At 40.8% G+C, this 16,024-nt stretch overlaps 1 protein-coding gene across 1 annotated transcript in view; it reads right to left on the reverse strand.

The window, feature by feature from the left end:
* POLA1 (polymerase (DNA directed), alpha 1, catalytic subunit) overlaps positions 1 to 16,024 on the reverse strand; it is a 390,582-nt gene that overhangs the window by 78,344 nt on the left and 296,214 nt on the right. Inside the window, exon 36 of the mRNA XM_006835670.1 lies at positions 5,287 to 5,386. Coding sequence (XP_006835733.1) covers positions 5,287 to 5,386 — 100 coding nt within the window. The remainder of the gene's footprint in view (positions 1 to 5,286; positions 5,387 to 16,024) is intronic.

Consider the following 16,024-nt stretch of genomic DNA (forward strand, 5'->3'; position numbering starts at 1 on the left):
AATAACCTCATATGCATGCGAAAGCTGGACAGTGAATAAGGAAGACAGTAGAAGAATTGATGCTTTTGAGTTATGGTGTTGGAGGAGAATATTGACAGTGCTACCAAAAGATCCAATACATCTGTTTTGGAAGAAGTGCAGCCAGAGTGCTCCTTGGAGGCCAAGATGGCCAAACTTCGTATCTCATACTTCGGACATATTGTCAGGAGGGACCAATCACTGGAGAAGGATATCATTTTTGGTCAGAGAACAAGAGGAAGACCCCCAATGAGATGGATTGGCCAAGTGGCAGTATCGGTGAACTCAAGCGTGGCAACAGTAGTGACGTTGGCCCAGGATTGGGCAGTGTTTCGTTCTGCTGTGCATAAGGTCTCTATGAGTCGGTACCACCTCAATGGCACCTAACAACAACAACAACTTTTTTCCACCCTCCCATCCTTGGTTTCACTAATAAAATCTTTGATTTCTATGTAAGAGGGGGCTTCAAAAAATTTGTGGAAAAATGGAAATAAAAGGTAATGGAATTTTCCCATAAACTTTTTGAAGCCTCGTCAAATTTGTCTACTTTATATAATTGAGGTCATACAGCATTTGTTCTTCTGTAGCTTGGTTATCTTATTCAGCATAATGTTTTCAAGGTTCACCCATGCAGTGGCATACACCAGGACTTCAATTCTCTTCATGGCTCAGTAATATTCCATTGTATGGATATAACACATTTTGTTTATCCATTCATTTGTCGGTTGACATTTAGGTTTGTCCCATATTTCGACTATTGTGAATAATGTTGCCATGAACATTAGTGTAAAGGAGCCCTGGTGGCACTGTGAGTTATGCACTGGGCTGCTAACTGCAAGGTCAGCAGCTCAAACTCACCACTTGCTCCAAGAGGGAACGGCGAGGCTGTTGCTCTCATGAAGATTTACAGTCTGGGAAACCCTATGAGTTGCTATGAGTCAGAATCAACTTAATGGAACACTGATGTACAGGTTTCTGTGTGAATTCCTGCTTTTAGTTCTTTAGGGTGCAGTGAGTCCATAGGACTTTCAATGGTTCATTTTTTGGAAGCTGATCACCAGGCCTTTCTTCTGAGGTGCCTCCATGAGGACTGGCACCTCCAGCCTTTGAGTTAGCAGCTGAGTGCATTAACTGTTTGCCCAGCCATGGACCTAAATCCTTGTGTTCCAGTTCTGGCCAATGTAAATGCAACCTACTGAAACAGTTTCATGGAAAAAGTCACCAAGGAGACCATTCTACTCCCCACAGTTAACACAGAATAAAGGAGGAAAGGATAAAATGGAAAGAACAGAAAAAGAAAAAGAGCTGCTTTCCAGGCAGAAAAGACAGAACAAACAGTACAGTGAAAAGGCAGTTAGTAGCTCCCTCTCTCTGCTTCCAAATCAATTTGGCCAATTCCGTGAGCTAACACTCATGCCACATCACACTCAGCTGCTACGGAATCAATCTTTCCCCTTCAGACTCTAAAAGCTCTTCCAGGCCAGGGAGTGTTGGCCATCTTTGTTCCTCTAACTTCAGGGACAGCATTCAATAATAATAGAAATAAATTAAAAGAAAAAAACTCCCAAAAAACAGAAAACAAAAGCAAAACTGTTGCCGAATAAACAAAACATGAACACAAAAACAAGGTTCAGTTGAGAAAAGAGACTTTCTCTTTCTCCTGTATTTTTAAATGGGCATAATTTAGACAAATGGGCAAAGATTTAAACTGATTCACTTCTACCTCAAAGTGTTCACTTCTCCCTACTCAGGCCAAGGCGCCATGGGATGAGGCAAAGGCAAATGGAACCATTATGTGCTGCTATCCTGACGAGGGACTTTTACTTCATATATTGCTACTATGTTCCTGTAAAACCTCCTTTGGATCCATTATGCCATCTATGTACATTCTGGAGCAGTTAGAATAAAAATAATACCACAGTCACATAAAAATCAGATTTTAAAAATGCTATGTAGTTACAGCAAATATGCAGTAAACACTCCACCAAACTGAGTAACGGTCTTTTACCATTTTAGAGAGAAGGGGAAAATACCCAATGGAATTAATTCACATTATGGACTAATGGCCTTTAAGCCTTCGTTTGAAAGCCGACTGCAGGAAAAAGCTTCAACAAGGCCTACTTTTCACCATAAAAATAAATAAATCTCTTTCAAATAATGTGTACATGTTTCTTCCAAGCCAAGTTTCAAACAAAAATTAAAACCACCATCCCGTTATAGCAGTTAAAATATGGGCTTTATGATGGAAATGGTAGAACAATCTCAGTGAAGGAACTGTTGCTAGGTACTGACAGTAAAAGGAGAGTCTACAGTAAATACGTCACACCCCTGATATGGGGGCCCTGTTGACAGAAGACACTTAGACTCCATTTCTCAATAATGTAACTGTGTAACGACTGTCATTTTTCACAGGCCTTTTGATGCTCATGTCTACTGGTGTTCTGGCTTTAGTCCAAATTGGATAAATATACTTAGCATCCTGGATCCCAGAGATTTAGCATTCATTTTTATAGCAGATCTCTTGTGATTCTCAAAAGAGCATATTTCACTTCAACCTCTACGGTGAGAAGTGAATTTTGCATATATGTTACGTGGCTTTAAATTGGTGGAATTCTTCCTGAGATGGGCTACAACTGGCATTCAGTTCTTTCTTCTTTGGAACCACCTGACTATTCCATTCAGAGAACCCAGGACACGAGCCTCTGAGATGTGGCAGCATGTTGGGATTATCTAGGAAATTTTCTAAAAACTATAACTTCCTAAATTCTACTCTACACTCCCACACCTTCTAAATTAGAGTCTCTGAGTACAGGATCCATTGATGTGGATCTCCAATATATTACTCTTAGGAGGGAGCCCTGGTAGTGCAGTGGAGGACAAGCTGGGCTGCTAACCACAAGGTCAGCAGTGTGACTCTACCAGCCACTCCGTGGGAGCAAGAGGAGGCTTTCTGCTCCCATAAAGATTCACAGCCTTGGAAACCCACAACAGGGGTGCTATGAGTTGAAACCGAATTGGTGGCACACTACCACCACCACCTTCCTTAGGAGAGAGTGTATCAATGTCATGTGAGCCTCTGCTCTGGGATCACCGGTAAATTTCAGTTAATATTCCCACCACTAAAAATACCCTAACACCATTCAGCATTATAGAATGATCTGAAAACACCCTGAGTAAGTCCATTTCAACCAGTTCACTCATTCCTAACCTGTAATTTAGAAAAGATAAACAAGCAGAAGGGAGCTCCAAGGGAAAATAGTTTCAAGTTCAAATTCCATGAAGAAAATGAAAGGCTCTTGGAACATGTCATGAGGTTTCTTCTGTTACACACACATTTTGTACCCGTCTCTTGTGTTATTTTCCTAGTCTTCCGACAATACTCTCAAGTGGAGTTTTTGCCCTCAATTGCTGGGTGGTATCCGTATTAGAAGCAAACCCCAAAAACGTATCCTGATTCCCAGACTTGTGAAATGGGATGACAGTTAACCATGTGAGTGACCAGATAATGTCAATACGTCTTCCCTTTTGTCAAGCAAGAAGCTCCCAAGTAGCTCCTCTAGTCCTTCTTCTTGCCCAAGGAAGGAATGTAGATCCTCTGTGGTGTTCTCTAAGAAGCAGGCTATGTTTCCAATGGCTTTCCAAATGATTCCTTCTAGTCTCCAGGAGTCACGGGACTTTCTAAAAAAAAGCTGCTGATCAGGAAACATGGATTCAACTTTAAATGTAAGAATTTTGGAGAAGCCTAGCAGATGATTCTATGTCTGGAAAGCCTAAGAACAGCTAGGGAACAATCTGGAATGGAGCGATTCTGTAAGAAGGGGCTTCTCCCTTATACTGATACCGAGAACGATGTCATAGATCTGATAGCAATTGACTTTCCTCAACTCCTAACTGCCTTAAAAGGAGCATACTTGGAGGGAAACCAAGAATAGCTACTAATGAAACTACAAGTAAATATGAGATGGACATTAGCCATGAATGGACTTTCTAAAGCTGAGTTATTAATGAACAAAGGGAATTTCTTCTCTACATAAATTTCACCTATTCACTGAAAATATCCCCAAGTCCTTGTTGAACTTCTAATGACAAGACATCAATATCCAAACCAACTCTTTCATGAATCTTAAAATGTTTTATATCCAAGGACTGCAAAACCATTAATTAAGTCAAAGCAGTTTTCAAAATTTAGAATTTCTAGCTTATCTTGCAAATGGAAAAACCTGAAGTCAATTATGACTGGAATTGAAAACACTAAGACGAAATCAAGGCCAGAAGATCTGAATGCTTTAGAAAATAACAAACATCTTAATGTACTATTTTTGAGGGAAAACAAAACAAACAAAACCCTCTATGAAAGGTTCCCCAGAAATGCAGAAAGATTCTTATGTGAGAAAACTCAGCAATATTCATAGGTTTGTACATGCTGTTGAGGTTGCCTCCAGCCCTAATACCAACCAACAAAACGTTGAATTGATATTTGCTGACAAACAACATACTAAACACTCTGTAGGTAACTAATAAGAAAAATGTGTAAATTTGCCTTTTTTTATTTTTTTACAGGCAATAGAAAAGTTGTCAACGTGATTTTCAGGTAGGAGAGAAAAAAAAAAAAACCCACAAAAAACCCCACAACCAAACCATGCACTTGGCATGACATTTTCAAATACTTTAAGTTATGTAACAAAGCTTTCCCCAGACCCATTAAGTCCTACCGTGCCTGCACGTCTTGTGTAAGGAAACGCCGGGAGCAAAGGGTTACAGGCAGCCCCTGATGGTATGGGTTGAGGCGCCTATCCACTCTCTTCGGATGGAGTCAATCAAAGAACTCCACCCCGTTCCTCTTTTCAAAATGAACGTAGGCTTTTAGTGAACAGCAGAGGCACACTCCAGGTCTATTTTTTTGGGTGGTAATTTCTGGTTTTTGTAGGCCCAATGATCACGTTGCCTATGCTTACTTTATTACAATTACTAAACTCTATAGAAAATAGCATTTTCAAAATATAGCATTTAAAGACTCGTTTTGTGCCGTTCCTCCCCCAAAGCCCTGCTTTACTAGAGAACAATGTGAGACGGGCCATGGGGGCCGAAGCTGGGGATTCCTATGCGGCCGCCCCTCTGGCAGGGGATCCCTGTGTTCACAGAGGCCCCCACAGCCTGCTGCCGAGACAGCGACGTGATGCTGCACCAAGGGCCTGGCACAGTAGGTCTGGCTTTTATGATGCAAATTTCCACTTTAAACTCGCAGGTAATTACAGTCTTTGAACATACCTTTCTCATGATCAGTAGTAGTAAGTTTCTCCTGTGCATACTCCGCATCAAAAATGTACCGGTAAAAGCACAGTTGGGTGTACAGGGACTTATCGGAATACTGCAATAGAACAGAAAAATAAATGAATACTGGGGAGGGATGGAGGGGGATGATGGAGCTCACCCTCAGCCGAGTGTCCCCTCATTCCACCTTCCATATTGATTAGCAATTCTTAGGAAGAGTGGGAGGTGAGAAGAAAGGACTTGGGCTAATAATTTGTCCCCCCTCATAGATAGAGCACACCTACTTTCTCCAATTTCCCATCAAGCCTTGCCACTTCCATCATAGATTACTAATTGTGCATATGCAGACAGATTGTCCCTACTGTCAAAAAACTGATTTTGTCAAAGTATGAACTCCTCTGCCCCTTGACAATTTGCACTGTCAATTGGACAAAGCGCCACTGTACTTCCTAACTGGGACCTGTTCCTGTTAGCAAGAAGTGAAACAATTTTTGAAAACTGTTTAACGCATCTTATTCTCCTATGAGCTCAGTGGTGGCAATCCATTTTACCTTTGCCAGGGACTGCCTCACAGGCACACCGTTGTGAATTAAGCACAGATTCGAGTAACTTCTTGACAACATGTTCTATGCCAATCCAAAGTGGGCAATGTACAACTTCTGAGAAGTGTACCATATGAAAGGAAATGACCAAGGTTCTCCATTCCAACAACATCACAACAAATGTCTAATGACTGGCTAGATCTAATTTCACAAAACATAGGCGACATTCATTCATTCAGTGAACATATACAGAATGTTCCTGAGGTCGTCTAGAATCACTGTGTATTCTCCCAAGCCACAGTTATTTTACTGTGTGTGTGTGTGTGTGTGAGAGAGAGAGAGAAACACTTATGGCCAATCAATAATTGAAGTGAGAATTATTTGGTGAACCCCAATCAAATGCATGCCGACTGACTTTAAATGGAGTGCCCTAGTAACTTTCTCCCCTTCTTTCTATGGCACGAGAGACTTAGGAAACCTTTGCACAAGAGGATAATGAGCTATAACTATGGTGTTTTCTTTGAAAGGGTCCTACCAAGATGAAACAACTAAAACCCTAACATTACCAGTTTTCACTGCTGTTTCTGCTTAACATGTAATTTAACCAACATCACCTGAGTACCTACTGTGCACCATGTCCAGCAAGCATGCCGAGCTAACTCATTCAGTTAGTACTCTCTAGGCACTGGTGGAGTGAATGAGAGAATGAATGAATGACCATTACCAACCAATCCATTTCTATAATGATGTACCCGGGCCGGGGGGTGGGGGGTGGTGTCAAGAGACTGAAATGCGAGTGGGAACCTAAGGAAAACCACTATCTACAACTGGCTATGGAAACAGCATTATTTTTTTTGAAGGCAATGTCATTGGGTTACCCAAGTATCAAATCCAAAGATACTAGCTGGCTCTCAATGATAAAAAGCTAACCAGATTGGGTGCCAAAGTAGCCAAAATGTAGTTACTGGCACTCACGATTCACCTTCTGCCCACGCCATTAGTAAATCTGCTACTAAATTTAGTGGATTTTAAACTTCTTGGGCCATTATAAATGGTATCTATAAATATGAGGCAGCAGACATAAAGACCCTTGGAGCTATTCCTTTGTCTTCTTTTGATGGGTGCATTCCTTCCCTGAGTCTCTTTCTTTACCTGATCCTATTGTAAAAAAAATATACACCTAGAAGCCTATTTTATTTCTTATTAGCTATTCGACAATATGCATCATCATTATACTATTATACACCAGTTATTTTTAGCGAATCCTGATTACTGCTTCCTGGGGGGAAAAAAAAGGAGGACGACAGCGATTAAGTTATTTGTTTAGTTTTTTAGATTCAGCAGTAATTGCTGGTACACATCTCCCTGACTGCACACATGCTGCAGGTTGAATAGAACACTGAAATTACCTCCTTCATAATAGTTTGTTTTGATAATGTATTGTGTGTCGAGATGATGAGAAACAGTTGCTGTCAATTTGATTAGCCATTATATTTTTATGTTAATTGCCATTATTGGGTCCATTCTGTTTAGTGTCACCATAGAAGCCATACAATGTTAGCATAAATAACAAATTGGAGTAAATTAGGAAGATATATTTTTGCCAATTCATTTTAATTGCCCCTCAGTCCTTCCGTTGGTTAACGCAGCTGTTGACCCATAATAAGCGCTGGGTCAATATAGCTGCTTGTCAATTCAGAAATGCAAAGTGCTGTGTTGCTGGTAATGGATATACAACAACCTTTGCCAGCCAACTGAAGCAAACGAATGACAACCCACATGAAGGAATAAAGCGCCAGTCGCGGAGTTTAGTGACCTGATATTAGTAGGCAGGCTAATTGAAAGTCACTGCCTAAATGGATAAGGAAAATAGGGTGTTTTTTTAAAAATTTTTTTTAAAGGAGTTATATATTTTTTAAAAATATACCAACACCTCCTGCCCTCTTGATTCCTGACATATTTTGCAATTAGTAAACTGGCTGAAAACAAAGGCCCAATTAGATTCTCAAAGTCAAATAAAATTAAGTGGTTTTAAAGAACATACATGAAATGGAGAAAATCGAAGTCCAAATGAACCCCAAAGTCCCACCTATTATTGTTTTCTTGATTTTGCACCCTTAATTTGTGATCACTTGGAGGTTTGTGTGTGTGTGTGTGAGGGTTGCTGATGTTGTTTTTATCTTTACCATCTTTTCCCTTTTGCCTCTGATGAGAAATTCTTCTAATCAAGAAACCTGACACCCTCTAGGCTTCTCTGAGATCTTCAGCGGGCTCCCCCCCACACTTAAATGCTCATTTTGACTGTACAAGATTGGATGGAAAAGACTTCAAGAAAATAAGATGATATTTTAACATTTTTTTTCTCTCTCTAGCTTTCACTTATTGGTTTAAAGTGTTCGATTTCTTGCTTTTTCCTTGACAATTGCACTCAACACAGTGCCTAGGCTTCTTTCAGTTTTCCTTTCTAGTTAGAACATCATGTACCAAAGTGGCCGATGATGATTTCGTAAGAACAATACTGAACTGAAACAGCTACTATATGTCTCATGTTCTGCATTCAAGTTAGTTACTGAGAGTGCTAACAGAGTAATATGTGTGGGCCATGGGATGACTTGCACATACATACATCTGAACCATCCATACATCTGCTGGGGGTATGGAAGGAACTGTCTGCTCTGATATTCCTGGGACCGAGCAGACACTGCAAATACTGTGGAGGAAATGAAGAGCAAAAGGAAATGTATTCTTTTTTTTTTTTTTTGTAGAGACAGTGCAAACTTTAATCTCTCTCCAAGCAAAAAGGCCTTTTATGGTGAAAAGGTAGTTCTGTTTCCACTGCCCTATGTGACCCGGTCTTTCTGCTGAGATTTCTGATGAGGCTATATGGCAGTGGTCCTTCCTTCACCTGGTTGTACATGGGAGCCACTTGGGGAGCCTCATCACAGAATAACTAAACCAGAATACAGGAGGGGGTACTGGAGAGATGGGAATTTTTAGGGGCTCCCCAGGTAGTTTGAACGGACAGTCAGAGATGAGAATTGTGCATTTACAAATTACCTGTATTGGAAACACTTTTAGAACCATAAGATAAAGAAACTTGCAGTGATCAAAATAGCCCGAGTTTTCTTAAAAATCATTTTGGGAAAATATTCCTGCTTGTTCAGTCAAGCTACTTCAACATTAGAATGAGATATACTGTCCCTTACATAAAACACAAACCAAAACCAACCCCCGACTGAAATGAAGTTGATTCCAATGCATACTGACCCGATATAGGGTTTCTGAGATGGTAAACCATTATGGTAGCAGAAAGTCTCATCTTTCTCTTGTGGAGCAGCTGATGGGGTTTGAACTGCTGAAGAGCTCCTCAGCAGTTCAAACCCCAATGTCTAATCTCCACATTATCACCAGGACTCTTTACATTAAAACACAAGGCAGTGAAAAACACGACTTTTTTTTTTGGCAGGGGGTGGGGGGAATCCTCTTATGGAATTAAAATATATATTAAAAAAGTAAACAAATCAGTGTATAGTTTGATGCAAAAGGGGAACACATCTCTGTAGCCAGCATCCAGAGAAAGAGACGCACCCTACAGCTCTCCTGTGTACTTCTCAGCTACCTTCATCTTTCCTCCAAGGGTAACCCTCGATTAGATTTGACTTTCTAAAAAAAAAATTATGTGCATGAAGTCATCTTCTGTACTGTTTTATGCCTGACTTGTTTTACAACATGATGGTTGTGGAATTCATCCATGATGCTGCATGTAGCAGTAGCCCCTTTATTCTCATTACTGTCAAGTATTCCACTGAATTAGTACACCACCATCGACGTATTCAGTCTCGGAATAATGGGCGTTTAAGGGGTTTTCACTTTTTTTGATGGTTAAAAAATGGTGCTGCTGTGTACATATATGTGTGTGTATATATATATATACACATACACATTTCTGTTGACTTCATATCCAGCAGTAGAAATGATTACATGGAGGATGATTCACTAATAACCTGTGATATACATATGATACAACCTTGCTTGCTGAAGTGAAGAAAACTTAAAATACTTACTGATGAAGATCAGTATGGGTTGCAGCACCTCATTGTAAAGAAACAAAGATCCTCACAACTAGACCAATAAATTACATGATAAACGGAGAAAAGACTGACGCTGTCAAAGACTTCATTTTGCTTAGATACATAATCAATGCTCATGGAAGCAGCAGTCAAGAAAGCAAGTAATGTATTGCATTAGCCTAATCTGCTGTACAGGACCTCTTTGAAGTGTTCAAGAGCAAAGACCCAGCCATGGTCTTTTCAATAGCCTCCCAGTGTGATGGTGAGGGTTAATGCGCTGGACTGCAAAGTTGGTTTGAACCGCAAGGTCGGCAGTTCAAGCTCACCAGCCGCTCCTCGGAAACTCTATACAGGGTTGCTGTGGGTCGGAACTGACTCGATGGCACTTTAACAGCAAACACAACAACAACAATAAGCATGTGAAAGTTGGACAGTGAATAAGGAGGACCCTTAGAGGAATAGATACATTTGAAATGTAGTGTTGGAGAAGAATATTGAAAGTACCATGGACTGCCAGAAGAACAAACAGATCTGTGTTGGAAGAAGTACAGCCAGAGTGCTCCTTGGAAGTCAGGATGTCCAGATTTCATCTCTCATATTTTGGGCATATTAGCAGGAGGGAGGGACCAGTCCCTGGAGAAGGACATCATGCTTGGTGAAGTGGAGGGTCAGTGAAAAAGAGGAAGACCCCCAACGAGATGGATTAGCACAGTGGCACCAGCAATGGGCTCAAATGTAACAACTGCAAGGATGGCACAGGACCGCTCAGTGTTTCATTCTGTTGTGCACAGGGTCACTGTGAGTGAAATCGACTTGATGACATCTAATGCCAACTACATAATAGGGCGTGCAACTGTTCAACTTTAGAAGGAACTGCCAAATGATTTTTGCAAAGTGGCTTTCGTATCAATTTTCAAGTGACTTTCTTTTGAAGGGATTTGACAATATCGTTTTCACTTTTGATTTCTAAGGTTTTGCATGAGGAGATTACCAGGCTTTGCTCTTTCATTTGTAGGGACCAAGCAGAAATTAGATAAAAGTACTTTAAAAACAAGCATAACACACCCACGGAATTAAATTCTTTGATGAATGAAGAGCTGGGCTCATGACCTAGCAAAATGTTAACCTCAAGTTATCATCCTCTTACAGAGAGGACTGGCTCCTCACAGCACCAACTGGTATAGCCTCATAGAGATCAAATTCATTCAGTTGAAGCCTGAACAATATTAAATCAGGAAGGAAAATGGACTGCCAAAAACCCCAAATGTAACCCCAAAGTTTGTTTGCTTGTTTTTGTCATCAAACATTACTGTTCTTGGACTATTAGCAAAGACAAACCAGAGTGACTATTTACTTTAAAATACAATGAAGGTATTTTAAGCCCCATTACTTTGCAAAAGGTGAATGGGGTTTAATATAGTTTACTTCAGGCAGCACAGCATGAAGCAGATTCAGAACTCTAAACTCTAATTGGGGCTGACTGGAAACCATGATGTGCGTATCTAGAAAGGGAAACTTGACTTAAGATAGATAGGCTTTGCTGAAATATCCCTACTAGCACCCTCCCCACCACTATCAGTCCCCCTACCCTGGCCCACTCTCAAGAGTTCTCCACATGACCCTCAACCACCAGCTGAGCCACAAATCCACCACCCTCACCATCTCTCACTCCTTTGCGCCTTGGAACTCATGCCAAGCAATCCCATCCCTTCTTTGAAAACAACCCATATTCCATCCTTGCTTAAAGATGCACTCGGTTTCTACCTTTGTCATCAGGCCTCACAGGCATCAGCACTTCTGGGAAGCCTTTGGTGCCTCGAGGTTTTAGTTTATTCCCTTTCCACCAGACATAGCCAGTCAGCTCTCCTCTGGTCCAGAGCTCACAACATGGTTTGTCCTCCCTGAAGTGGGCAGAGACCATGTGTAGTTACCTCTGTACTGCTAGTGTCTAGAACAGAAGCTGCAGTGCAGTGGGCCCTCAGTGGACATTTGTGGAACGAGTGGATTCCCAGCACCTCTTACTTGGTCTGTACATAACGCCTAATGATACATTAGTCCCTTGACTTGATTGCTAATGTTTCTGGGGTGTCTCTCCTTATGACAGAGACTAAAATAGCAGAAAGATTCTGGACCTTGGACAAACTTATTAATCTTTTCAAACATCAATTTCCCAACTAGACTGAAAGCTTCTGGATTTGTACACTCCATACCTGAGAAAGTGTTCCTGGAAGTTTTGTCTAAGGAATTTGTTCAAACTCTTTTAACATGAATGTGCCTTTAAAACGAATCCATGAAAAACTGCCATTTCGCCAGTGTTTTAAGAAAGATTTGGTTTTAGAATCCCAGTACCCTTTAATTTCTATACACCTTTTGTTGTTGGTAAGTGCCAGTGAGTCAGTTCCGACTCATAGCGACCTTGTCTCGGGTTCCTGGGGAGCGGCTGTTGAGTTTGACTTTTCAGTCCAGTGCTTATCTACAGCGCCACACCAGGAGTCCATACACCATGAAGCCTTATATAAATTAATAGTCTTGATTATAAAAAAGATTGAGCGAAGCTTTCTTCTTTTCCCTGCCACTCAGTTAAATTACGTAGTTTTCTATCCATTTTATTTGCAACATCTATGTTAATTTAGCTTTTTTGCAAATATGGAACACCAGAGGGTGAGAAAAATACTGGTTTGCCAACTCCACTGTACTTCTTTGCAAAGGAAATTATTTCCATAGGCTACAGAAATAACTTATTTGGATTACTTCAATTAGTTCTAATACAAAACATTGCCACCACTTCATTAATCAGCCGCTTGTGAGAGTTACGTACTTTTCCAAGAAGTCTTTTTGGTAATTTGATTAGAAAGAATGGTAGAGCACATTATCATCTGATTTAGTGTGTCCATCAAGTAGACAATTTACAGCAAGTTCTTGATAGCGATGGGCTTAAAAACACACACAAAGAGCAATTTTTCCATTTCGAAATCCTTTCTGTCTTTTTTGCTATAAAGATGAAGTTATTTTTTCAAGTCTTTGGCAACACACGTTGCTGAATAAGCATCAGGAAATATTTCAGGGCTTTAAGAGGCATTTCACTCTTTCCTTCTTCCCACAGACAACCCCCCCTCCCACGAATGCTGCAGTAATTAAAACCTAATTATTATCTTCATTTTAAACAAAACCTAAAGTGAATACCAATTAATAACAACATACTAATGAGCATCTGCTGTGATGAAATTGAATATGAATGTGCTGCAAATTTCGGGTAATTTATTTTTTTAGGGGAAGTGCCACTGGTGGCCTTCTGCTGTTAGAAGATTATATACAATGTACACCATTTTCCAGCAAGTCATTTTGTACATGGCAATTTCTCTCTTAGGAGACAGGGCTGGCTTCAATACTGCACATGCTGAAATAGCCAAATATTGGCCATGGGGCCTTCACTGCGACTAGGACCATCAGGACTCTACCTTGAATTGACTGTCCTCCCTCCACAAGTTTTTATTTTTGCAAAGGTCATCTTTTTAATTAACCCCATGACAAAAAGAAACAAATGTGAATCTGTCCCCTGGCCTATGAGGAGGCCTCAAACAGTTCATGGAAAAAACAGAATGAACAAAGAATGGAGTTTCCCCACAAACTACTTGAAGTCCCCCTGATGCATGTAAGCATGTATCAATACCATAACGGAAACTCAAACATCAGTTTCAAAGTAGACGAAGCCTTTTGTGTCTAATCTAAGAAGTGAAAGGTCCCTCAACATGAGAAGAAAGGAAAATTTAAAAGCAAAGGCTTGCAAGTATTCACTCTAAAGTCTGCTAGACCCTGAAACACGGTCTAGAAACGTCGATTTCGGTTAAGTAGGGCAAACCTTTGAAGACAGGAGGTATCAAAGGAGTCAACTGATTTCAGATTCATTAGTATCAGCAAAGACATAAAATGAGCAGATGAAATGAGGTAGATTATAATTTCAATTTCGATACCTATGGTATGAGTGGGATGGGCTCTCTCATGCAGTGGTTTCTTCAAATGTGATCCATTCGTTTCATCAGGGCTTTCCCAAATGTTTGATTCAAATGTCGTTTTTGAGTATAAAGTTTATTTTTAAGAATGAAAAACATGCACATTCACATATGCATACCAACTTTTAAGACATTGAAGACCTCAACATATGACCTGGCGTTCTCCCTGACGGACTAGAATAAACAAGTGTGATCTGGTGCTGCGGAATAAGCACTAAACTCACCAGCTGCTCCTTGGGAACCCTAAACAGGGTCGCTATGAGTCGGAACCGAGTCGATGGCACTTAACATCAACATAAGGAGGGAGCAGGATGGCTCCTTAGGATAAGCACTGGACTGTGAACTACAAGGTTAGCAGTTCAAGCCCATCAGGTGTTCCTCAGGAGAAAGATGAGGCTTTCTGCTTTCACAAGATTTAAAAGCCTCGGAAACCCTATACAGGCTGAGTCAGAACCGACTTCATTACACTTAACATCATCAATATAAGAGTAAAATTGAAATTTATATTCTCTTCTATAGGCAGGGATTCTACATGATATCTTATTTGAAAAATATGTTTTACTGGACTAGGTAATTGCTAGGATTTCATTCTAGATCTAGACGTACCACTTGCCTTTGTTTTCTTATTTGCAAAAGGTCCTCCTTTCCAAGCAAATTTGCCCAAATATATTCACCTACCACTTCCCACCCATCTTCTCCGCTCCCCCCCCCCCCGCCAAGAGAGGTGATACTGGCATCTAGAACGTTTACTCCTATGCTTTCTAATATCTCAGTGAGCAGTTTGAACCCACCAGATGCTCTGAGGAAGCAAGGCTGCCTGGTCTTGTAAAGATTCATGGTCCCGGAAACCCTAGGGAGCAGTTCTATAGGGTCATTATGAGTCAGAATCTACTCAATGGCAGTCGGGTTGAGAAAGACCTATGATGAGCATAGCAACAGTTACTAAACATTTCAAATTTACTGAAGTAAGCTTGTTTTACAACGACAACACTGAAATTACAGGAGGAAGTCCATGCCCCTCTAAAAACTGAAGGCCAAGAGAGCAGAGCTGAAAGCCATCCACGGGCACACACACACCTGCAGTCAGTCACCTCACCCACCTTCCGGTGGCCCAAGACACCAAGGCTCCACAGACAGCCCAGATAGCCTCAGAGGAGCACCTGGCGAGAACCACATGACCACTAAGCCACCATCAAAGTTCCTCCTGACCGCTGAGTTAGCGGAGAAGATGGAAGACCACAGCTCACTTGTGTTGACTGTGTTAAAGGTCCTATGAGGAAGCTCTATGAGAGTGACATGGCATAGTACTGCACAATCACTTTGATCAGGCCTGATGAGGGAAGAAGGCGTATGTCCTCTGGCTCCTGACTGTGATGCTCTGTATGCTACCACCAAAATTGGGACCATCTTAACTGAGTCCAGCTGGCTAGTTCTAAGTAAATAAGTTGAAGTTCCATTTAGGATCAACATTTAGCCTTTTTATTTGACCTTAATGTTAAGGTGAACTCTGGATCAGATGACACAAGGTTGTTATGACAGGCTGTTAGTAAAAGTCAGCCCACCACCACACGATGAACCAACCAGTATTCATCAGAAAGACATTAATTCATCCAACTAATTGAGCATGTAGTACCTGCCAGACACTGTTCTAGATGCTATGGCTACATCAGAGAATAAGAAAGTAACATTGTAAGATCTCATGAACTTATTAGTCTGATGTGGCAGTGTCTTCTCCAACACTGTAGCATAGTTAAATGTGGATATGGTCATTCAGCTACTCTTCTCTTCTAATGCCTGCGTAGCTGAACTACCTGAAAGGCTGGTAGTTCAAACCCCACCCAGAGGTGGCTTGGGAGAAAAGTCTGGCAATCTGCTTCTGCAATGTCACAGCCTCAAAACACCTGTGGGGCCGTTCTATTCTATACACCTGGCATTGTCATGAGTTGGACTTGATGGCAACTTAACAACAGTCCCTCTTTTTATGGTCTGCATTTTCTTCCATCTTCTGACAGGACTGCTCACATGTGTTACTTTTCATGCTACACTAACAGGTCATTGATGATAATATTCATTTTTTTATTCCTGACAATGTTTTTTTTTTTTTTTTTTTTTT

This window comes from Chrysochloris asiatica, unplaced genomic scaffold, assembly GCF_000296735.1.
Source record: "Chrysochloris asiatica unplaced genomic scaffold, ChrAsi1.0 scaffold00018, whole genome shotgun sequence".
NCBI lineage: Eukaryota > Metazoa > Chordata > Mammalia > Afrosoricida > Chrysochloridae > Chrysochloris > Chrysochloris asiatica.